At 40.3% G+C, this 23,823-nt stretch overlaps 1 protein-coding gene across 7 annotated transcripts in view; it reads left to right on the top strand.

The window, feature by feature from the left end:
* Nucleotides 1–23,823, top strand: part of PTPN13 (protein tyrosine phosphatase non-receptor type 13) — a 111,292-nt gene that overhangs the window by 73,539 nt on the left and 13,930 nt on the right. For 6 of the 7 annotated variants that reach the window (XM_088056323.1, XM_014254811.2, XM_088056324.1 and 3 more), the window contains 21 exons: nucleotides 132–285; nucleotides 419–557; nucleotides 1,008–1,160; nucleotides 2,500–2,682; nucleotides 3,661–3,823; nucleotides 7,004–7,427; nucleotides 7,595–7,692; nucleotides 9,541–9,597; nucleotides 10,906–10,998; nucleotides 12,307–12,414; nucleotides 13,147–13,278; nucleotides 13,520–13,986; nucleotides 14,974–15,117; nucleotides 16,855–16,948; nucleotides 17,724–17,809; nucleotides 18,335–18,497; nucleotides 19,405–19,619; nucleotides 19,701–19,799; nucleotides 21,431–21,792; nucleotides 21,990–22,164; nucleotides 23,482–23,640. In XM_088056323.1, coding sequence (XP_087912449.1) covers nucleotides 132–285; nucleotides 419–557; nucleotides 1,008–1,160; nucleotides 2,500–2,682; nucleotides 3,661–3,823; nucleotides 7,004–7,427; nucleotides 7,595–7,692; nucleotides 9,541–9,597; nucleotides 10,906–10,998; nucleotides 12,307–12,414; nucleotides 13,147–13,278; nucleotides 13,520–13,986; nucleotides 14,974–15,117; nucleotides 16,855–16,948; nucleotides 17,724–17,809; nucleotides 18,335–18,497; nucleotides 19,405–19,619; nucleotides 19,701–19,799; nucleotides 21,431–21,792; nucleotides 21,990–22,164; nucleotides 23,482–23,640 — 3,668 coding nt within the window. The remainder of the gene's footprint in view (nucleotides 1–131; nucleotides 286–418; nucleotides 558–1,007; nucleotides 1,161–2,499; nucleotides 2,683–3,660; nucleotides 3,824–7,003; nucleotides 7,428–7,594; nucleotides 7,693–9,540; nucleotides 9,598–10,905; nucleotides 10,999–12,306; nucleotides 12,415–13,146; nucleotides 13,279–13,519; nucleotides 13,987–14,973; nucleotides 15,118–16,854; nucleotides 16,949–17,723; nucleotides 17,810–18,334; nucleotides 18,498–19,404; nucleotides 19,620–19,700; nucleotides 19,800–21,430; nucleotides 21,793–21,989; nucleotides 22,165–23,481; nucleotides 23,641–23,823) is intronic. The other variant, XM_014254813.2, reaches the window with a different exon arrangement.

Raw genomic sequence — 23,823 nt, forward strand, 5'->3', positions numbered from 1 at the left:
TTTGTCAAGGGAAAACTTTGCTGTTCGATGCCCAGTTTCAGAGTTATAGATCTGGTCTTTATCCTCCAGCTGGTGCAAATACTATGTTTTCATGCTTTTACCCTTGTGCTTCTTTTTAATGTTTGTGGCAGACAATGAGTTTTTCTTCGTGGATCCTGACATAAAGCTAAGTAAAGTAGCTCCAGAAGGATGGAAAGAAGAACCGAAGAAGAAGAACAAGCCTCCTGTCAACTTCACTCTGTTTTTTCGCATAAAGTTTTTTGTGGATGATGTCAGTCTCATACAGTGAGTGTATGAAATTTTTTATTGCCCCTTAAGCCCTGAATTTATGGATGGAAATTGAGTATTAATCAGTACTGGGGTGCCAGAGGTGGTGTGTGGGTTTTTTTCATGGTTTTGTTTTATATTCCTGTTGTAGGCACGCGCTGACCTGTCACCAGTACTACCTGCAGTTGCGGAAGGACATCCTAGAAGACAGGATGCACTGTGATGATGAGACAGCCTTATTATTAGCATCTCTAGCTCTCCAGGCTGAGTATGGAGATTATCAGGCAGAGGTACATCATCAATTTCACCTTTGATCTTGTTGAGCTGTGATCTTGCTGCTTCATGAAAGACTGGACTGTGATGTGCCACATATGCTCTGCAGCTCCACCCCAGACTGGAAGCTCAGCTGATATGCTCTTGGCAGGTTTTAGTGTGAGCAGGTGTTCCTGAAGTCTAACACAGTTAGTTGTGGAATTCAGTGCAAGATCTGTGTGTTAAAGCCTTTTTTTGTCAGTGGAAGTAGAGTCAGGCTTGAAAATGGAGAAACTGAAATGAAATCAGTGGGTCAAGATGGAGATTATTGATGGAGATTATTATTCCCTCCCCTTACTCAGAATCTTATGATCCTCTGAATTGTAATGTACAGTTGTTTGTAAAAATGGATGTTTGTGCTTCAGTTGGGCTCATAGGGCAGTGTATGGAGGTGCCATCACAAAAATGTTTTGTGTTTTGTGTTGCAGGTGCACGGCTTGTCCTACTTCAGACTAGAACATTATGTCCCAGCAAGAGTGATGGAGAAACTGGATCTGTCCTACGTCAAGGAAGAGCTGCCAAAACTGCACAGCACTTACGTGGGTGCTTCTGAAAAAGAGACAGAGTTAGAATTTCTGAAGGTCAGTGGGCAGCAGTTGGCTTCCTTCATCTGTGGCTTAAGAATTCCCTTGTTGGAATATGGGTGCATGGACTTCAGGTGAAAGCACCGTAAAACAACTCAAGCTCTGAGTAATACTGAAAGGAAGAAAGCTGAAAAGATTTTGTCCAAAAGACACATCATAACAAGCCAAAAGAAATCGTAACAGATGGGAAGTTCTCTCATTTTTTCCAATCAGTAGTCCTAGCTCAAGCCAGCTAAAAGCATCTCCTGGTCCTGTGTTTGCTCTAAAGGAAGCTGTGTTTATGAGGCAGCACACCCTGTATTCCCCATTCTTTTGTGCTTTCTATAGAGAGCAAAAGTCCATAAATTACAAAAAAATCATTACAGCTAGTACTGTGTGTGATGCTTGGTATGAAGCAAACCAGAAGCATTACCAAGGAGAATTTTTTGTGCAGGTTTTATGTAAGACGATAGGAGCCATTATCCACAGATGTATTTGGAGGACCCATTGAGAAATCTAATTACGGTGTTTGCTTGTGGGATAATAATCAGGTTCTCCCTTGATCAAAATCAGTTCAGGGAGCGAAGGATTGCTGTTGAAACACCAAATAACCATTACACTGTAATTCCACAGCCACACTACAGTTCCACCATCTCTGAGTATGTGATGGAAGAGGCACTCAGTTGACTTTGTCCATTCCAAGTCTGTTGCTTGTTTTATAGAAGTGTTCTTGTAACTTTGCCACATAGAACAAAGTAGGGGACATGATCCTAGCTAAAACCTAGAATGGCTGGAGGTGTGGTGGGGGAAGCAGTTAGATTCCCTTGTTTGATTCATTCCATCAGTCCCTTACACAGTACTGAAGAGACAACAGGGGTAAATAACCGGGATTGCAAAGCAAATGAAACTGCATATGAATCCTTCATATGATCACATAATTGCAGTGTTAATTTAATTCTGGTTTTAGAAAATGTGTGAAGAAAAAGTGCATCTGTCTACAGTTACAATTCCCTGCTAACAACTGCTTTGTGCAAGTTTGATTTACTCAGTTTCAGTGTTCTCTGTGCTTTCCCTGTTCGATTTTAATAAACATTGGGTTTGTTTGCTCTAGCCTGGCAGGTCAAGAGGTACTACCAAGTCTTAAAACCCTCAGCTGATGTGTATCTTTCACAATAGCTGTAAACATAAGTAAGTGGAATCACCAGGCAGAGCGGATTATTTTTGGTAAAATCCATACAATTATATACACACGTGAAAACATTTACAGAGCGCTATATAGCATTCGTATAGTGGTATGAAAACTTGTAATGGCCCTAAATTCATACTCATAGAAGTTTCATTGCATTGATCTGTGCAGTTGTGTCAGAGGCTCACAGAATATGGGGTTCACCTTCATCACGTGCTGCCTGAGAAGAGATCCCAAACAGGAATCCTTCTGGGGGTGTGCTGCAAAGGAGTTGTCATTTTTGAAGTTCACAATGGTGCCCGCACACCTGTACTGCGCTTCCCATGGAGAGAGACAAAGAAAATATCCTTTAGTGTAAGTTGGTCTCTTTTCCTCTCTGTGTTGTCTCCAGTTACTGTGAGTCTTTTGTTGGTTATTTTTGCAAATTAAGCTGCAATTTACAATTTTACAGCATAGTCTGACTGTGTTGTGTGGCAGTCATATTATGGGATTGAAATATGAGTTTCTGTGTTTCAAAGGTTTTATTTTTTTCCTCAGCTTGCATGGACAAGTATAGTGAAGGAGCACCAGACTGAGAATCCTGTGTTAGAGGACTGGGTAGAGGCAAATGCCAGTACTCAGTATAATTAGGAGATGCACCTATGTTGCTTTCCAAGTTATATTTCCAAGAGTAGTTAAGTTAAATGATAAAAGATAACAGGCTGACACTTGATCTGGACAACACCAGCCAACTTGAGTGGATACACCATAAGATGGTGATCATGTGTCAGTTTTTAATGAGGCACTGAGCTTCAATTGAGCTTTCCTTTATATAGGTTTTGGAAACGGCACTTCTGTCTGATACTTCATTGAAAAGCTACAGCCTATTTCATCTGAGAGATGGTTTTAACTAGAATGGATAAATTCAAGTTAAAAAGTTTCTAAAAAGATAAGTTCAAGACCTGGAACATTAACTGAGAGATTTTGTAATTAGATCAGCATTTAGTTATTTTTATTTTAAATGGCAGCATTCCTTGTGACTTCCTCAGAGGCCTTTGAAAACCCCATCCTGCAAAATGTAATAGTTCTGGTTGTCATTACTCAGCACTAACAGTAAGAGAGACAGATTAAATAATAAAGCACCTTCTCATCTAGCCCAGGAGTAGCTTTAAAGAGCTACTTTATAAATCTCACATTACCTTTGACTCCTATTTTAATAGAAATCTCTCCCATCAGTGCATTTTGCTTCAGGCAAGTTTGAACGCTGTAACTGTGCACAAGCAAATACAGAATTCTTTGTAGGCTAAAAGAAATATTTTGTCTTCGACTTTTTTTTCTTTCTCCATTGTGTAGAAGAAGAAAATAACTTTGCAGAACACATCAGATGGCATCAAGCATGCCTTTCAGACTGACAATAGCAAGACTTGCCAGTACCTTTTGCATCTCTGCTCTTCCCAGCATAAGTTCCAGTTACAGATGAGAACCAGGCAGAGCAACCAAGACACTCAGGACATTGGTAAGGACTGTGATACTGTGTTAGTCTTTATTAGCAATCTATATGTATTTTTCTAAGGAGAAAAACTGAAGTGGAGTTTCAGTAATTCTGCTGAGTGCTGCTTATGTGTAGAGCTACATTTGGAGGGTTTATACTACGAAAAGACTGCTAGCTAAGTTTGTTTAGATTTTGTTTAGGTTTTGTTCTTGGTGGGAAAGGAGGTGGGAGAACACAGAAAAGCTGGCACACAGCAGCTCCTCTAAACTAAAAGGAATGTAAAACCAGGTCACTAATAGTACTTCCCTCTTTAATTAAAAAGACTTTTGCCTTTTCTTTCAGAAATATCTTGAAGGTATTTCAATAACAGGACTTTTACCTTTTGCTTAATGTGAAAGGGATTGGTTTGATAATGTGGAATTCATGGTGTGATCATGGGAGTGTGAGTAAAATAGGGAGCATTCCATGATGCTCCATCTCTAAGTTGTGGGTACAGTTGTCTTTATTCCACTTAATGTTTGGTGGACCTGGTAAGGAACAACATACTAATCTGTTTCCTTCATAATTCCCATCTCCTTCATAATTCCCATTTCTTCCATAATTTGTGTGCATAATAGAAAATGCAAAGGCATTCTTTTTAGATAGAAAATATTAATTGGATAATGTAATCATTGAAAAAAAACCCTCTATGAATTTCTTTGCTGTTTGGAGCAGAGCTCACTTGGCTGGTTGGCCTTCAGCACGGTCTGGAGGTGCTGTTTTGGTCAGTCTGCCTCCTCATGCTTTCTTTGTTCCTGTTACCTGTCTGCATTCCACTTGCTGTTAATCCAGACTTCCACTAGTGTAGCTGGGATGAAGTTTGACCCCATTACTGTGGATATTGTCATCTCTTATTTAAAAAAAAAAAAGGAAAAGAGGAAGGGTGGGAGTGGGAAAAGGCATGTGGCAACTATCCACCTTTTTTTTCTGTTCTGTTTGGCTCAGCCAACTTCAGGCAAAGAAATAAGACCAAGTGACTTAAAGCCTTTGTACCATTCTCTGATTTAGAGTTTGCTTATCCTGAATTGCAGAGAAAAGCAATACAGGAAAGGCTTTCTTGGCTAGGCAAACTTGGTTGCTCTTAACAGATGGAGTATGTGTTGTGCTATGGGAGTCTGGAAGACAATAGCTTGCTTCTATGCAGTGCAGATCACTTGGAAATCAGAGGTCCCAGATTCCAGCAATCACTTGTAATCAGATGCAAACAAATCAGCATTATGGTTAACTTCAGCACACTGACTATTAAAAGCAAAAACAAATAAAACAAAAATTTTGCTGTTGTTGTAACTTTACTAAATCTAAATCAAACCCTTAATATGTTGGTAAAAGCTGGTAGTTGGAGGCACTCAGCAAAATAGTAAAGAAAATACATACATAACAGTAAAGAAAAGGGCATTCCAGAAAGGGCATATGGAAAAACAAAAGAAATGAAATGAGGGTTAAGTCAACCTTACAGATGATGAGCTTTGAGCACATGAGATTTTTCAGTTGTGGGATTGGAAGAAGGTTTGAAAAGCCCAAATCCTATATAATATAGTTAATGATGTGAACATATTCATCTGAAATCCATAGAAATTTCTGTTTGAGGTTCTCAGAGGGTAAATACAGTGTCAAGAGAAAGATCTCAGCATATTTTATTAGGGTACTCTTCCTCATCATGGGAACATGGCAAATGCAGGCGTCATGGATGCCTTCTGTCAGAGTCAGGAAATTGGGATTTGTGGATTTCTGGTTTGATTGGGCAAAACCATTCTTCTGTAGCTTACGTTGTCTGGTGGCTGTGGCTAGAAGAGGTGCTTGGTGTGGATAAGGAAGTAGTAGTTGTATACTAATTCACGTGATGAAAGGACAGAAAAAACACCTTCACCATCTCTGTGACTGAGGAAACTGGAGGTACTGTGTCACTTAATTCCTGCCTGAGGTATTGGAGGCAGTAAAGTCTTTTGGAATGGCAGGACAGAGGCTGCATTTGTCAAATACACTCTTTTCTAAATGCCACAGTATTTACCATTAAACCTAGTGGGTAATGTGTACCAAAGAGTAGAATTTTTCCAATGCAGCTTCCTAAAGCTTCTTGTTTCCTACATGTATGTAGGGTTGAAAAAACCTACTGCTCAACCCTAAATCAGAAATATATATGTAGTTGAGGGTTGCTTTTCCTGAGACTTCCCTGTGACCTGACTCCAAGACATCAGAGAAGTTTATGAAGGGTTCAGGTGGCCTGATTTCCTTTAAAGTCTCTAACCAGCCAACAAGTTGCCACAGCTTATCAAGTTCCTGTGTGAGCGCCAAGCCACAAGAACTTAGCTGCTAGCCTAAGGAGGCAGTTAGGGTAATAGAAAGGAGCCCTGCTCAGCTTTGTTCTGAATTAAGAAGGGTTTAGGCTAAGATGTATTATCATGAATTTGCTTTCAGCTAAGAACATCCTCCCAGACAGTTCCCACGACTCAGCTGACATTAATTTAATTACAGTCCAAGACCTGTTTCTCGCTGCTGCTTAAGGGGATCCTTGCTAATGAGTCAAAAAGTCTGGCAAACCCCAGTCAACACCTTCTGTTTCGTGCTAGGATGTTTGTGGCAGGGGATGTTCTTAAGTGCACCTGAGTGGACTGGTGCTCTGTAACTGGGCAAAGATGCTTCCAAGCCCTCATGGCCTTGCAGCTGTACTGTAAATGTGGAGGGGCTTGTGCAGAGAAGACAAAGCAATGATGGATGGAAGTTTGGTAGCGTGTGATAGTGTGGTGATGGAGGAGCCCTATTTGTTCAAATCCTGGAAAAGGCTTTTATAAGCAGATTAAAGGAAGCGTAGTCTTCCAGGTCACTAGGCTTGAGGATATTATTTGTTTTGCAGAAGGAGATGATGTGCCTGTGTATAAGGCACAGCAGCCTGACAGGGAATATGAGCCTTCATGCTAATAAGAGGATAGATATTCTGCGTTTTTGGACTTTAGGTTAGTGTAGTGTCATGAACTCCAAACTTTGCTTCCTGAGCAAACTCCATGGTGAGTGTTTATATATCTCTGATGATGGTATATACTGGTGAGCATCTCAAGAAGAGTCGGCTGTTTAAAAAGCATTCTTTACACAAGGTGGTCACACTAGCTCTACTGAATAACTTCAATTGTTTGTGTTTTGTTTGTTTGGTTTTTTTTTAAATTTCCACAGAAAGGGCTTCGTTTAGGAGCCTGAACCTTCATGCAGACTCTGTCAAAGGCTTCAACATGGGCCGAGCCATCAGCACTGGCAGCCTGGCCAGCAGCACTCTGAACAGACTCGCTGTTCGACCCCTGTCTGTCCAAGCAGAGATCCTTAAGAGACTGTCCTGCTCTGAGCTCTCACTCTTCCAGCCACTTCCTGGCTCTGCAAGGGACAAGAACGAGAAGAGTCTGTGGGAGGAAAGACCCAGAGTTATGAGCAAGTCTTTTCACGATCTGAGTCAGAGTCATATCTCTGTTTATCCCTCGAAGAAAAATGTTATTACTGCTTTGGACTCTTCCCCCAAAAGAATAGAAGATATAATGGGAAGGGTCTTTCAGCAAATGCCAAAATTTGATACTGGATCAGCAACGGGAGCATTAAAGCCAAGCAAGTAAGAGTCTCTCTGACCACCCTGCAGTATCTTTGTGTACAGTCAATGTACATTTTGCATCAGTTTTGATTTATTATTCATGCCATTATTTTATTACATTGATCCTTCCCTCTCCCAACTTCCTCTTCCCTCTGTCTGGTTCCCCTTCTCTCCTTCTCCCCTTTAAGTTCAAAATCTCATGCAGGTTTAAGTAGAAGCCCTGAAAGAAAGAAAAATGAATCAGACTCATCATCCATTGAAGATACCGGTCAAGCCTATGTTGTAGGTCAGCATGCAAAAAATAATATTACTGTATTTACTAACTAACCTCTAAAATGGCTTTGGGTATAATGCTTTGATATATTTATTAAGTGATGGTAATATTCTGATTTAAAAGTGGGGGCAGAGTATCACATGTTAAAGAGATCCAGGCCATTACTGCAGTGAAACCGAAAAAATCCTCCTTTGGCCAGCACCAGTCTGTGCACAGGGGTGTAAAGTATAAGCTGTAGCAGAAAAACAGCTTCCAGGTTGTCACTTCAGGGGTGTCATTTGATTGTATGGATCTTTTAACAATTTGCTAGTCCTCACAGTCTGTTTGTGAAGGCTGAACTTTTTTAGTGTTTTCTGTGAAAAGGATGTGGGAAATGTTTTTTTGGAAGTGACTGTTCGGTATCAGCTGGCCAGTACCTCTAAATAGTAACTCCATGCTTCGGGGTTTTTTTCTTTTATTTTGAGGTTTGTTTTTTTTTTTTTTTTGTTCAGATATAATAAATTAGTTAAAATTTTTTGCAGTACACTGAGTGTTTCACAAAAACACTTTTGTAGTGAGGTAAGCCAGATGCACTTACTCCATTTTCTTGGCAAGGATCGGAGTGCATGCAAGTAGCCTTACTATTAACTGAAGGAGAGAGTTGACATTAAAAAAAACAAAACCAAAAAACATTCATAGCAGCTAAATAGACTTCAACTAACACTGGGTTATTAAGCATTGATTTTTAATATCTCTGTGTTACCAGTTACTGGTTCTAGAAGATTCCCTGTTATAACAATGGAAACCACAGTGACTGAAATACTTGTAGCCTTAGCTGCTGGTTGGCTTTGCTGTACATCAGGACAGGACATCAGAAAAAGTGGAAGATGGTTTAGTTTCTGGGGATGGGGGGTTATTATAAACAAACTAGGAAAAAGCAAACAAAGCAGAGTGTGACATCCCATGTCTGCCCTCAGTGCACTTGAAATCAGGACTGACTTGGGAATGATGCATTTTCAGTAGTGAGAGCATAAATGCTAAAGAGTGAGATGAGGCATGCAGGTTCTGTAGTGACTGGTTGCACCCATTTACCCTGTGCCTTTAGTTTTATGATTAATATGATCATGTGCTTACCCCTAATCTTCTGGGAAGCAGTTCTGGTGAGGATTTTAGCTACATGTCAGAAAGTCCTGCTGAGTCACACTGCCTGCACTGAGGGACATAGGTTCTTTGCATGGTGAAACATATCAGATGAAACACGGGGGTTCATATGTTTGGAGCAGGCCAGGGCTGCTTTCCTAGGAAGCTTGAATTATCTTCCCCCCCTTTACTTTAATATATTGGTACATTTATTATTTTACCCTCTTTAAAGTAGGGCCATATTTGCTTGGCTGTGATCATTTCAAAGAAAATATGATTCTATAAGCAAATGATTTTAAATAGAAGTAGTTCAAATTGCTTGTTACTACAGCAGCTTATTTGTTCCTTTACAAAACCTTAAAAGAGTCCTGTTGTGTTGGTTTATTAGGTTCAACGTGTTCAATATCCAATATTGTTAGAAAATTTAGTCTTTGATTTAATTGCTTAAGATCCATTACTTTTAAATGAAGTTAACCATAACCATAAGGGCCAAACCTCTGTCCTCCCTTTAATTCATTGCCTTTGCATGAGCTACCATCTATCTGAACCTTAAACTAGAACTAAAGTACATGAGTAATTTGAATTTGCTAATACAAAGCTAGTTTTATGTTTAATCATTTTTAAAAGAAGTAGTTTTATATTGTGAATGAGCTCATGTGAACTGTGAAATAATTCTTGGTAGCTTTTGTATTTTTTAAAAAAAATCTATAATAATGTCTAAAACTTCCATGCATGTCACAGGTGTTAGCATGAATACTTCAGAAAATCTTCTGTCATCAGCAGCATTAAAAGAGAGTGGTAAGTTGAAAAGTAATTAATTCAGTCAGTTTGTCACTGGCAAGTGCTTCACTGTTCCACCTATCCTGTGTCTTTGGTATTCTTAAGTGCCTCTGCCAGTTAGCTAGATGCCTTTCTTAAATGCAACTCCTAGTACTTACTTTGGATTGCTTCTTGGGGGAGGTTTAGACATCTTTGTGTAGTATTTTTCAAATATGAGTAGTGTCTATTTAGTTAGGGACTTGAAGGGTACTCTTACCTACCAGATCATGCTTTTGAAAGCTCATTTCCTTCACTTAGGAGGTTACTGGTTCTGTGTTTTCCTTTTAGTTCTTTCACTCTTTAGGCTTGATGTGGTTTTGTGGGAGAAAATATTCCTTTTCTGGATGATGTGCAGTCTGCTGCACTCTCCTGCATCACATGTTCTCTCCTTGTGCCAGTGTGTGGAGCTCATTAGGTTCCTGCAGCTGTGGATTGCCCCTTCCCCTTAGGGCAAAAGTACCCCAGGTACTCCTGGACCAAATGAATGTCTTCTCTAGGAAGCAAGTCCATGAGTTCAGACTTTCAGTATGTTGGTGTTTCCTGAAGTTTCAGGAGATTGGGCTTGTTTATTTGTTTGTGTTTTGTTTGCTTATAGGCGGGGTTTTTTTGTTGTTGTTTGTGTGTGTGTTTTTTTTCTTCACCAAAATATTCTCCTTGGGTCTCTTAAATGCCTGGGTCTACTGCAGCCTGATGGGAAGCCTCAGGAGTCAGAGTTCTACTTTGAGGATGCTAAAATTTTAGAAGAGGTGGAATCAGCAGCCTGTGGAGTTGCAAAATGAGGAAGTAAATTTAAGCAAGAGAAGTTTTAGTAGATGTTTCTAATTTTGGTTGGTTTTTAATGAAGAGACATCATTAAGAGAACTCACTGAGTAACTTTCAGTAATTTCATATAATGACCTTCTGTTTCTGTTTTACCAATGTGTTTCCATCCTCCCTACCTGTGAGCAGAGCACATAAACACAGATCTAAATATTTTTCTGAACTGAGACTAATGAAGTTGAAGATTCTAGGGCTCATTTATGTTGTCCCTCCACAAGATTGTGCTAGCTGTTTTTCTTAGGAGGAGTAAAAGATCTTAAACTGTTGAAGATGGAAGTGAGTTAGAAGGGTTGAGGAGTTGTTTTGCTGTCTTTGGCCATGGCTTAGAAGATGAAAATTGGACCCACTAGATCAAAATGGCTTTTCAAGTTATCAGAGAAGTAATATTTTTTAATAGAAAAGAACTTCAAAGTAAACCTGAAGGGAAGTGATGAGATAGTGTCTGATGATGAAATGTTGGCTTTACAGTTGACTCTCTTCAAACAACACAGAACAGAGTTGCCACACCAGAGAGAGAGATCACTTTGGTGAACTTGAAAAAGGATGAAAAGTTTGGCTTAGGTAAGTGGCTTTAAAATTGCTGTTGACAAGTATTTCTAGAACTCATAAACAAAACAAAGCTTTCTGGTCTGTACTTAAGCATTTATTGTAGAGCAGAGTAAAGCAGTGCAGGCGGTAGCTGTATTTTGAAGACATTTAAAATGCACTCTCTATGATGTTAAACAACTCTGTTTTTCACTTTTTCCATATTGTAAATGTAGGATAGTATTTATATTATGAACTGGTTATCCTAGAAGTTGGCCTTTTAAAGTTTGCCTCTGTGCTCAGTATAGAATTTTGTCTCTGTGGAACTTCACCGCTTTGAACTGTGGCAAATGCTTTAAGTGAATGCTTTTATAAAAAAGACACAATAAAAGCATTATGTTCTAATTGTGGATTATTTTCCTTACTCCTGTACTGTCAGATGGAACACTGATTTGATGTTTAAGGAGACTGGGAGATGAGATATTTGCATTACATTCCTTCCTCTACCATTGAGTTTTTTTCATAAATCCACATCATTTTTTCCTGTATGAGTAATGAAAAATTTGGTGTCAGTGTTATGCTTTAGGAAGACTCCATAAAGTGTCCTTAAGGACATTGTTCTGTCATTCAAAATCAGACCATAAATATAAATTTGAGGGGGGGGAAAAAGCCTACGAGAGAATAATACTTAGTGTTTACACGGCACAGTAATGTACAAATTGAGCAAAAGGAAAAACAAATTCAAAGAAATGCACTATTTCTCCTCTTTTTTCCTGATGAAATTATGGTACTTTGCTGTTTTAACTAGAATAGAGAAGACCTGAGATGATCTACTTTATTTTTTTTTTTTCCTCTGGAACATTCATCCCAGGTTTACGTGGTAGAATAAGCAGAATCAATTATGAAGCCTCAAAATAAAACAGGGAGATTGAAAACTCAGATCTTAAGACCTGGGTCAAACTTCTGTGTGAAACATCGAACAATGGAGAAAACTGGAAATTTTTATGTGATAGAAAACAAATTTTATCTGTTCAGCAAATATACATTTCATGTCACCTCTTTGTGTGTTTCTCTTGCCAGAGTTGTCTTCTGTAGCCTTTGCTGGAGTGTCCTGAACAGACAGACCAAGTCTAAATCAATTGCTTAAAACAAGCATATACAGTAAAGCTTAATCAAAAGGCTTTGCTGTTTATTTCCACATAGATTTAAATTTGAGGTGTCTGGGGTTTTTTACTTTACATTTATTAGAATGACTAAGCTTTTGTTTGTTCTAAAATATGGACTTGTGTTAAGTTACACAGTGATCACTGATATTTTTGCCTGCTTTGGGCCTTTTTTCCACAGGCTTTCAAATAGTCGGTGGAGAGAAGACAGGGAAACTTGATCTGGGAATTTTTATTCATTCAGTTATTCCTGGAGGGCCAGCTGATTTGGAAGGAACTCTCAAACCAGGTGAATAGTGTAAAATTACATCTATGTCTCTGGGTATCATAGTTCCTTACAATGGTGGCCTTCAGTTACCTTCCAGATAATTTCTGAAAACTAGTGATAGAGAAGTGATACTTCTCTGTTCAACTATACAAAAACAACAGTCATACAAATCAATGTAAAAATGATAATGCTTGAAGTAGCAGAAAAATTGAAATTGTATATTAAGATCAGGGCTTTATTTTCCATTGTCTGCCTTACAGATACATTTAAATTAAAATTTTTAAAACTATGTATGCATACTTTGATTTTTGAAAAAAGCTAAATGGAGCCATGTACTATAACCATAACTATAGTGTGAGAGGAGAAGAAAAATGTATTTTTTATTTTTTTTTTTCCTTCTCATTTTAGTCTGTATCACGAACTGAACTGCATATTGCTCATCTGACTTCTGATTTTGCTTTTTTTCCTGTTTGGTTTTTGGTTTTTTTGGGGTTTTTTTTCAGCAAAAGTGAAGGAAGAAATCATAATATGTAAAGATGTGGCAGAGAGGAGATATAACCAGTTTTTGTGGTCTGGTTTGGGGTTTGGCACTTTTTTTTTAATGTTTAGAGTTCCTATTGCAGCATCACTTTAAGTTTAGTAATTTTTAATCCACTCATTGTGTACAGGTTGTCAGACCTGTACTCCACGTTGTCACTGATGGGTAAAAATGTAGGTGTTAGGCTGTATCTGAACAAGCCCTTTTGTGTGCAGGACACCGCCTCATATCCATAAACAGCACGAGTTTGGAAGGCGTCAGCCACCACGCAGCGTTGGAAATCCTGGAGAATGCTCCTGAGGATGTGACGCTTGTCATCTCCCAGCCCAAGGACAAGCTGTCCAAAGGTAGGGATCTGCAGTCTCTCCTGTAGGCAATCCTGCTATCTTCGGCTTGGAATTGTGTTCAGAGACAGAATGAAGAGGTGTTTTAGGGTAACCTTTGGTGAGGGTACAGTGTGAATGGAGAGGTTTCTGTGGAATATCCAGGCGGGTAAAACCTCACTGGGGTGTAAGCTGAGAAAAGGGAGTTGTGCTGCAGATAAGGTGTTGCCAGCTGCTAATGGCTGTCTTGTCTCCTGGTTTTCAGCATCGTCTAACACTGCTCATATCAGCAATGGAGCCAGGGGTTACTTGAGGAGGCCCTCTTCAGTGCAGGACAACGAGGCAGATTCCTCTTCAGAAGAGCACAACCGCTGCTGCGTTCACCAGAGGCCTGTTCCAGGGAGCCTCTCTGGATTGTCGGGAGGCAAGCGGGATGGAAGCATGAGCTCCCAGGATTCCAGGACCGAGAGCGCCAGCCTGTCCCAGAGCCAGCCAGCAGGCTTCTGTGGCAAACATACAAGTGGGAGAGCCCCGCAGGATGCTCAGCATTACAGCGAGTCCCAGGCTGGAGGCTCCAAGGCCATCGAGAAGAGAAGATCCTCATCGGACAGTACACGAGCGAAAAATAAAAGGCCCGGGGTAGCGGAGCCTGTGGAATATTCCGACCGAGGGGATTCTGACATGGATGAGGCCACTTACTCTGGCAGTCAGGAGCAGCAGCCATCTAAAAAGGCACAGTGGATTTCATATTAATATTTCCCATCAGTGTGATAGTGGTATTGAAATAGCTGTCTCTGGGTGTCAGGATGTGAGGGGAGAGCAGCCTGGCGTAGCCTGCAGCTAATGCTAGAAGCTGATTTCTAATAGCATGGTGATTTTGTTCAAAATAAATGGAGAAAATCACTTCTGTAACTTGAAACAACTTTCCAGTTTTCCAGTGTCACAGGATGGGTCTTACTAGAGGCAGATTATGCTTTGGGATAAACCTATAGTGCACTTGCTGAGGCTGTAGGAAACCTGCTTTCAATTGTGTGTGTTTGTCCAGTATGTTCATAATCTAGTCACCACCCCTAGAGGTAAGTTTGTTCACTTGGCAGATAAATGAAGTTTTTCCTAGAGGAGAGTAGGAGTGATACAGCTGGAGTGGGTAGCAGCAGAACTCATTGTCTTCTGGGATTGAGCTAATCTTTGGAAAAACTGCTTTTGTGCATTAAAATTCACCAGTGAGTCATGCTCTTGAGCAGACACAGCTTGCTGCTTCACCTTTCCAAAAGTGCACAATCACAGGTACTACAAATTTATTTCCAGCTTTCAGTGATTCCTCTGTTCAGCTGATGGAGGTTATTCAGTTAAATTGTGGCAGCTCCTGCTAATTAATCCAACACACTGTAGGCTGCTGTAATGCTGAAGTACTGCAGTTTGTGTTCTGTAACCAGCTCACTTGGACAGCAAAGACTTGGCTGCTAAAGGCCAAGCATGTTTCTGTGCTAAACCTGTTCAATGGCAGGAATGGAAGAGTTGAAGCAGTGAGCCTTGAGTCTTACTAATTGGTACTTTGCCAGGTGGACTCCTTCTGGCTGTGTCTGACTCAAAACCCCACCCTTTAGGGTCTTAGCTGTAAACATCTGTTCTAAAGGCAAATCATTGTCTCTTTTTGTTTGTTTTGTTTGTTTCTTTTTCTTTCTCTCTTTTTTTTTTTTTTTTTTTTTGTAAATAAAGGATTCTTCCTCATCGAATACAGCAAACAAAGTGAATTCTAAAAAGGCTTCTGCAACGCTTCTTAAACCTGGAGATATCTTTGAGGTTGAACTAGCAAAAAAAGATAACGGCTTGGGAATAAGTGTCACGGTACTGTTTGACAAGGTTTTTAGATGTTTTCTCTTTTTCTCTACTCCCAGCAACCCATTAAATTGCTATGTTACAAGGAAGCAAAATATTTTCTGGAATCACTTTAATTATATAGATTTATTGATGTGTTATTGGTCTTACCAAAGCTGAAAAGTAATACTATTAATTTATATTAATTTTGTTGTCATCTGCCCTTTAAGTAATTCTTGTTTTTTGTTTTACGGTGGAGCCCCAAAGTCCTAATAGACTCTTATCACAGATGCTGCTTTGTGAGTACAAAAGGCAAGATGGTCTTTGTCCCTTGCTACCTAATCTTGTGGCAAATTTGCAAGGAAGGGAGACCCTCCCAGACTGGCACAGCAGGCAGTGGAAGCAGTAGTGCTATTTAAGAGTATCTGTGCATGCTCAATCACGTGGAGTTCATGTTCAGTGTTCATGTTCAGTGTTCTCCCTCTGCTGGAGAAAAGGCAGAAAGCAAAAAACTACTTAAACCCAAATGAGACCTGGCTGACACTGCTTTCTTGCAATATGAGGCAAAAATATATTTTTTAAGACTGATTTCTCTTCAGGCTATAGGATTTTGAAGGTAGATTTATGTTTAGGGCCTGTCATACTGCAAAGTGGCACTTTAGGGAAGAGGAGAATGATTTACAACTGAGATGAACATTTTTTCCACTGCATTTGTTCATGTAATAAAAAGTAGATCTTAATGGATTTTAGTATTCAGCTATTTTCAGTGGAGGAACAATTTGCAAGGCTAGCACTGTTTCCATATATATGGCTAGGACTGTAAGAGGAGCAGAAGGAAATTCTGTTAATTTGGCATCCCAGTCTATTCAAAGTCATGTTCCATTGCTTGAGACAGCTGGAGGAACAAAGGCTGAGCAGGAGTTGGTAACTGAGTAGCACTAGACCTGCTGTATGCATGCACTGGCTTTGTAGAGATCTTAGAAGATGCCAGCCAATGCAGAGATTTCCCTTAAGGGGTGACCAGGTGGTGTCTTCACTGCCCTTTGCTTTTCCAGCCTCCATTCTGCCTCTGCACTGTTTTGTTGTGCAGTGGTGATAAGGAGAGGTGTGCAGTTACCTGTGGGTTAAATTCTCACTTGTAATACCGGGTGCTTTGGGAGTGGACATGAACACACTTGGTCTCCCTCTTCTCTGCAAGTCTGTGGAGCAAACTGAGCCAGAATCACACAATGGTTTAGGATGGAAGGGACATTTAAAGATCATCTAGTCCTACCCCCACTAGGCCCTCCAAAAACAATGTCAATTCACTTGAGCAGCTTAGACCTTCAGACTTGTCTGAGCCAAGAGAAAGCAGCACTCATTAATTTCCTGTTACATCAGAGAAGTTGTGTTGGAGTAGGACACTGCATGGTTGTGCATCTCCTGCTTTGGCATGCTGTGATCTTGCACATCTCTGAGCTTTGGTGTGCATGCAAGCATGTAAAGTCCAACAAAATGCAGGCATGTTTCTGCTGAAGGACATTAATTTGTGTTTTGTGCATTTGCATTGTGATGCACTGTGTTTGTACAGTCTTCCCACCCCAACTTCATTCATAGCAAGTTGCATGACTGCACAGAACATGCTTGATGTAACATTTTGGTTTTGATAGTTTCTCTGGTTTTTCTACACGTCAGTAGCCCAAATGCTTCCTAAGAACAGTTTTCCTTGTGTGACACTGTATTTAATTACTAAGTATTCTAACTGCAAAAAGACTAAAAATCCTATTTTTGTTTTCTGTTTAGGGTGGTGTAAATACTAGCATAAGGCATGGTGGTATTTATGTGAAAGCAATTATTCCCAAGGGAGCAGCTGAAGCAGATGGCAGAATAGAAAAAGGTAGGATTTCCATTCTTTCAGTGGGGACTCTTAATGTGAAAAAAGGGCAGAGGACTATCTCTGGGGGACCTGACAATATCCTCTGGACTGGACACTAGCACTCTGTTTGCCTCCTGTCCTTGTACTTTTTTCACTGGGAAGAAGAGCTGTTTTTCCAGGCTGTTGCAGTTGTCATTTTAAATATTGCCTTGATAGCTAATTCTGCTGGTGAGGATTAAAAAACTAATGTAGAGCAGCCGCAGAACCAGCAATGCTGAGGCTGTGGACAGGATAAATAGGAGATAGCCTGTGGGATTTTTGTTCTCTAAAGCAGCCTATGTTGATGGAGAATGCTTCTCTGTTCCAGGCACAGAGAGAGAGGGCTTTGTGTTACTTGTGGCCTTCTTGCTTGGCACGCCTGGCAACTCAGTACAGAAAATGCTGTAATTGTTATGGCTCTTCTTGTTAGTAAGCCAGGCCACATTCTTCACTAAAGTGAGCATTCCTAGTGTGGACTAAGATCTGTTTTAAATAGAGAGTCTGAGCTTTCTGGCAGGCTGTGACTCTGATGGTTAATCCTAGTTTTGACATGGGATTATCCTACAGAATCATTAGATTGGAATAGACTTTTGGAGCATACAGTTTATTTGCAAAGTTCTGATTGACTGAGAACACAGAAGGGAGGGAGAATTTCCTTAAATAACTGTTCTTGTTAGTTCAGACTTGAAGGTTTCTGTGAATCATAGATGTTTTATAGGTGATGCTCTGCCTACTTTTTCTTAAATTATTAACATAGGTGACCGCGTGCTCTCTGTCAATGGGATTAGTTTGGAAGGAGCTACCCATAAGCAAGCTGTTGAAACACTGAGAAACACAGGCCAGGTGAGTGGCTGCTGGTTCTACTCCTGTTTGTGGTAAACCAGTTCTCTATGAGTGAAAAGAGGTAAAAGAACCCCGAGACTGGAATTCTCCCCAGTGTTGTCATGGTTACTTTAGGTTTGCTTTCTTAGGCTCCTTGGTTTCCTCGCACACCTGAAAATAGCCAGTGAGTGTACACGTTCAGAGCTACTGAGGACTACTATTTGTGCTCACTTTATAAAATGTTTTTAATTTAATTCCCTGTACAAATATGCAAGTGACACTATCTTTGACACCTCTTAACACCCTCCTAATTTTATAGGAAGAAAACCCTTTCTTACTCTATCTTTCAAGTCCATTAGTGTATTTTGGAGTTCATAACTTAACAACCCTTAGAAAATAAGGAGTAATTGGAGGATATATATGGGGAGTATCTATAACACTTGCTGATGTGAAAGTCTGGACCCTGAGAAGTTAGAAGGAAACACATACTCTAGAATCTGCTATCTCTGTGACTGTTGCCAGTTAACTGGAGTTTCATCTCTTTAGGTGGTGCACCTGCTGTTGGAAAAAGGTCAGCTGTCAGGGGCCAAGACTCATGCTCCAGTGACACCACAGTGCACGCTCCCAAATCAGGTGGGGCAGTGTGAGCCACAGGAGAAGCCAGCAACAGAATCTTCAAATGCCAAAGATTACAGCTTTGTCACTGCAGGTCAGGTCACACAGAGCAATTGTCTTAACTGTCAAAGCATCCTATAGTTTCATAATATTTCCTTCACTTCTTAGGATGGGAATGGAGCAGGTAAGAATCGATACCAAGCCCTTGCACATAATGCAGTCTCTTTCTTTTTGTGCTGGTGTGCGTTTTTTTAAGGCTTCTGTTCACATCTTGGTTACTTTGTTTATTTGCCATTAACTGTTTGCTCTCTCCCTGTTTCATGTTGTTTCCCAGTTTCAGCAGCCTTAGATGTCAAGGTTGTAGCAAGGTTGGAGTAAAGGGGGTGCTGCTCTATCTGGTGCTGCTAAGGGGTGCCATGGGAATTTAGATATGTATATATAAATGAGTGCTTCTGTGGGTTCTGAAGTTCCTGCCTTAGAAGAGAGAAGACATAAGAGCTAGATGAAGAGAGAAAGATTTGTGCACATGACTTGAGGTTGACATAATTCAGCCTCTCTTGCTGGTGACTTGAGCAAGTGAAGGGAAACCTACCCAGATGGCAGAACCCCTGCAAATACCTTGGGTCTTCCTACATGGGACCCATCCTGTCTGCCAGGAACTCCAGTTGCTGCTGCCACTAATGCCTGATCAGTGGCTGGAAAGGTTGTGTCACTCTGTGCTTTAAAAGGTTCCTTAACAAACTTCCTAGGGAATAGTCCTTTGGAGACACTCTGCCTTTCTGCATATTGATGTTGTCAGACCAAGCAAGCAGACTGAGAAGTTGTGATCAGCTTTTTGTCCTCTTTAACCTGGAGGGATCTTTTGGGTAACACTTCTGTTCAACTCAGTGAAAGAACCATGTGAGGGAGAGATTGCACAATGTCGTGTCTGGAATAAGAGCACCAGACACTCTTTCCATGGCCATGTGCTAGGAAATAATAAGTTAATATTTCTTTTACAGAGAACACATTCGAGGTAAAACTCTTGAAGAACAGCTCAGGCCTTGGGTTCAGTTTCTGCCGTGAAGATAATGTGACCCCAGAGCAGCTGGGATCAACTATTGTGAGGGTGAAGAAGCTCTTCCCTGGGCAGCCGGCTGCAGAGAGCGGGCAAATAGAGATTGGGGACGTCATCCTGAAAGTGAACGGGGCATCTCTGAAGGGTTTGTCCCAGCAGGTTTGTACCTATAGTAGTGAAACTCATACTGTGGTAGTCCTGCAAGTCTGCATCTGACAGTGAATCCCTCTGTGGCTCTAGGAAGTCATCTCTGCTCTGAGGGGAACATCTCCAGAGGTCTCTCTTCTCCTTTGCCGGCCGCCACCTGGAATACTGCCAGACATCGATCCTTCACTGCTGGTAAGGTGTCCAGCATGTGATTTTTTTTTAACATTATTTGCTATTTAAGGTTCATTTATTCAATCTGGTGGGTGGGTGGGTGGGTTAGTTAAATGCAAGATGCAGATGGAATAATGGGTGGGGGGAGAGTGCTCACAGAAGTGTGGTTCTTGGAATGAATCCCTTAGGACTGCAGTTTTGTGTGAATGTTAAAGGAATGTATGTCTTTAAAAGCTTTTTCCCTCCGTTTTGTGACCTAAGACATGAGAAACAGATTGAATACAGTGTTTCTGGGGCAGAGATTTCTTTGCAGGCCAATGTTTTGAAGTTGATATCAGATATAAATTGGATTATTTCTGTGAAGGATATTCTACAAAACACGAGCTTGGTGTTAATGTATGTAAAAACAGGGAAGAGGTTGCCATATTTACCTCCTGGAAGTTAGAGGTGTCCCAAAGAATATTTTCAAAATGCTCAAGTAAATAAATTGGAAGAACAGAAGGCCATTTTAGGATACTTGAAGAAGTGGAAATGAAATGTGTTTCAGCAAAAGAGAGTGTAGAGGACAAATTGCCTGAAAATTAGGCTTTCCATAATGCAGGAAAGTATAAAACTAATGGAGACAGGTCTTCAATTTAAGTTTGTCAGGGAATTCATCACAGCACTAAGCCTGCCAGAGTTCAACAAGCATTTGGACAAGGCTCTCAGGCACAAGGTGTGATTCCTGAGTGCAGGGCCAGAAATTGGACTTTGATGATCCTTGTGAGTCTCTTCCATCTCAGGATACTCTGATTCTGCATTACTTAAACATTATTTTCAAACAATAAAATCATTCAAGTCTGATGAGATAAGTTTAAATGCATAAACAAGAAATTAGGATTAGAATGAGAGATAAGCAACTGAGCAAACTAATAACTCAAATAACTACTCCTGTAACAGACTTGTTTGTGATGTGGAATAACAGGAACTTTAATAGAACTTTAACAGGAATTTGAATAAAACAATGCATATCTTAAAAGAAGAGGAAAATCAAAGTTTCTTTTTACATTATCACAGATTGATGTGTTCATGTACGCAAGAACATGTGGCCATGAAAGCATAAGTGAAGCTTTTAAACCTTTTCTGTCTGCTGGCTGACATAATTCTTGGGAATATACGACAATTGGCAAAATTGTTACTCATGGGAGTTAATAACTTGGTTAACAGTCACCATTTGGGATAAATTATCCTAGTTTTTGTAGTTTGTTATAGTTGCTTTTTGGTTGACAGCTTCTCTGTTTCCCTCCTCTGTGAGACTGGTTTTACTTCAGTATCTCTGTGAGCCTCAGCTGCTGGTTGGAAGGTATTTCATGGTAGTTGCATAGAAGACTGCCAGGTATAGATTAAAAGCATCTATCAGTAGGCTTTCTGAAGCTAAAGTATTTTTGTTTTCCTCAGATGAATTTAAAGGTTTTTAGCAGCATAAGTTTCAAAGTTTTGTACACTTTGTCTTGGCCACGTTGCATGGAACTTTTTGAAACTGCTGTGATACGTTTCCACAGTTCAGTCAGTAGCCACTGACTCCTTGTTTTTGGTAATTTTATGCAGTCTTTGAAACTTTCTTTTGTCATCAGAACTGGATTATGATGAATTAAATGCTTTTTCTCTTGTAGACCCCCATCCATTCGCCCCAACAAGTTTTTCCAGAGGTCAGCAGGGAAGTTTCAGGTCCATCAAATGGAGAACGAGGTGACAGCTCAGATGAAAATGAAACTACTGATCTGAGCAAGAAACAGCTAAAATCTCCCTCCAGAAGAGACAGCTACAGCGACAGCAGCAGAAGTGGTGATGAGGAGGTGATGGAGTCAGCAGCACGGGTGGGCCTTGGCTGGAGTTCAGCGCTGTACCACAGCTCAGGTGAAGCCGAGGCACGGGCACAGAGTCAGTATGAGGCACACCCTCCTCAGAAGGACACTGTTCGCACCATCCTGTATCCTGATCAAGAGGCTCCTGGCAAGGCAGAGCTTGAGGACAGGTATGCTGCTGATAATGATCCTCATCACCCTGCAGAAATGTTTATAAGAGTATTTTATTGGACCTATTCATAGAAATACTTCTTTTTGTTTGCTTTTTAGAGCTGCATAAAGTCAACCTTGGTTCATATATTAATTTATGAATGACAGCTATATTGTACTTATGCCCGTTTTTCTTTTTTTTCTGCTTTATCTGTAGTGATCTGCCTTTGGATTTGCCAGTGATCCCAACCTGTAGAACTGTGCCTGATGTTACCACATCCATGTTAATAAATGATTGTTACGCTACTCCTGTCTCTGAGCTGACTTCACACCTGGGAGAAATAGATTCATTACTCACCCAGCTGGAAAAAAATGCTGAAGAATATGAGCCAGTAATCCACTATTTCTGTCTTTCAGGAGCATAAATGTCCCGCTGTGGTTGTTTTAGCCATAATTTTGAGAGCGGCTAGAAATTAGGCACATTAATTAACAAATGGCATAGTTGTAATTTATACCTGCACTAATCTGGGTGTGTACCTTATAAAGGGCAAATGCATTGCCATTTGTAATCAGTTAATGGCAGCTGCTCATACCAATGTCTGCAACCATTTTGTTTCTGTGTGGGCTCTTGAAGAGCGGATGCATTTCCCTCTGTGTATGTGGAGACATCCATCTGTACATAGGTAGATGTGTATATGTCCATTTCATGGGCTATTTCATCCTGGAAACTTTGGCATTAAATATTTGCCTGCCTCTCAACCATGTACTCAGAGGAAGCTTAAATGGTAGATATCTTGTTTCTGCTCTTTTAGTTTCAGGTGGTTGTTCAGAGGTCAGAGAATAAATTGAGGTATTGAGGGCATCAGGAGACCCTGTTCTTTGCTGCATTTATAACTGTGAATCCCAAAGACTTCCTGCTCCTGCTTGCAAGATGAAGCCTATTTTTGAGGCTTTTCTGAGAAAGCTTCTTGACACCACAGAAATACCTTATGTATCAGAAGGGACTTCCATATCCTCACATAATCTGTTCAAAGATTGAAAAAAATTGAAGTTAAATCTTGATACGTCCCAGTTGTGGGGGTCTTCCAGGTTATAAAGCTCTTCTAGCCAATAGTCCTTTTTGACAAGAAACTGCATTTTTCTTATCCCTTCTTCGGAAGTTTTTCTCCATCTTTCTTGGTTCTTTGTGTTTTATTTTTTTTTAGTGCAAATGAGGCAGATCTATATCTTTCAAATCAAAATTAATGCAAATTTAAATGGGCAAAACACATGCATGTGTTCAGTTTCAAGATAAGCTCTATGGTGTTGTGCCTCACTGTAGGAAAATATATTCACTTATTTTGTTCTGAATAATTATGGATGTGTTGAGATATTTAAAAATACAGAGCCTTTCTGGCAGCTAGATAAGGGTGTCAAATAAGGTGTGAGTTTTGATACGTGCCCTCAGAATTTTGTTTAATTCATAGACCTTTGGCCCTGTGTTATTTCCATGCAAAGCATTATTTGGCTCTGTCTGAACTCATTAGAGATGCTTATTTGAAGCAGCTAAGCTAAGCCTGATAAGAAATATGTCTTGTTCCAGGCTTGTGTCCCACTTAAATCAGGAGGTGAATCAGTTGTCTGCTTCCAGCTGTCTTAAATTCAGTAAAATGTTGGTATTTCTTCTGATTGATTGCCTGTTTGTGAAGTTTGCTGTTTTGTCCCCCTAGGAAGTGGAGCTCCGAGTGACTCTGACAAAGTCAGAAAAGGGCAGTCTGGGTTTTACAGTGACCAAGGGTAATGATAGTGTTGGCTGCTACATTCATGACATTGTCCAGGATCCTGCCAAAAGCGATGGGAGACTACGGCCTGGAGACCGACTCATAAAAGTGAGAGAATTAATGTTTTCATATACAGGGGTTGCGTGAAAAGGACAACTGAGTCCAAAAACAAAAGTGAACTGTGTTGTAAGGCAGGTCAAGTGTGGTTAAAGGACAAAGGCACACACCTTCTGAGAGGCATGGTTCAGTAGCACTTGGGAACAGCAATAAATGTGTCTTCAGTGATGCTGT

Source organism: Pseudopodoces humilis, chromosome 6 (genome assembly GCF_049639895.1).
Source record: "Pseudopodoces humilis isolate 2021_Gansu_Grassland_sample_001 chromosome 6, ASM4963989v1, whole genome shotgun sequence".
In the NCBI taxonomy this organism is placed as follows: Eukaryota; Metazoa; Chordata; class Aves; order Passeriformes; family Paridae; genus Pseudopodoces; species Pseudopodoces humilis.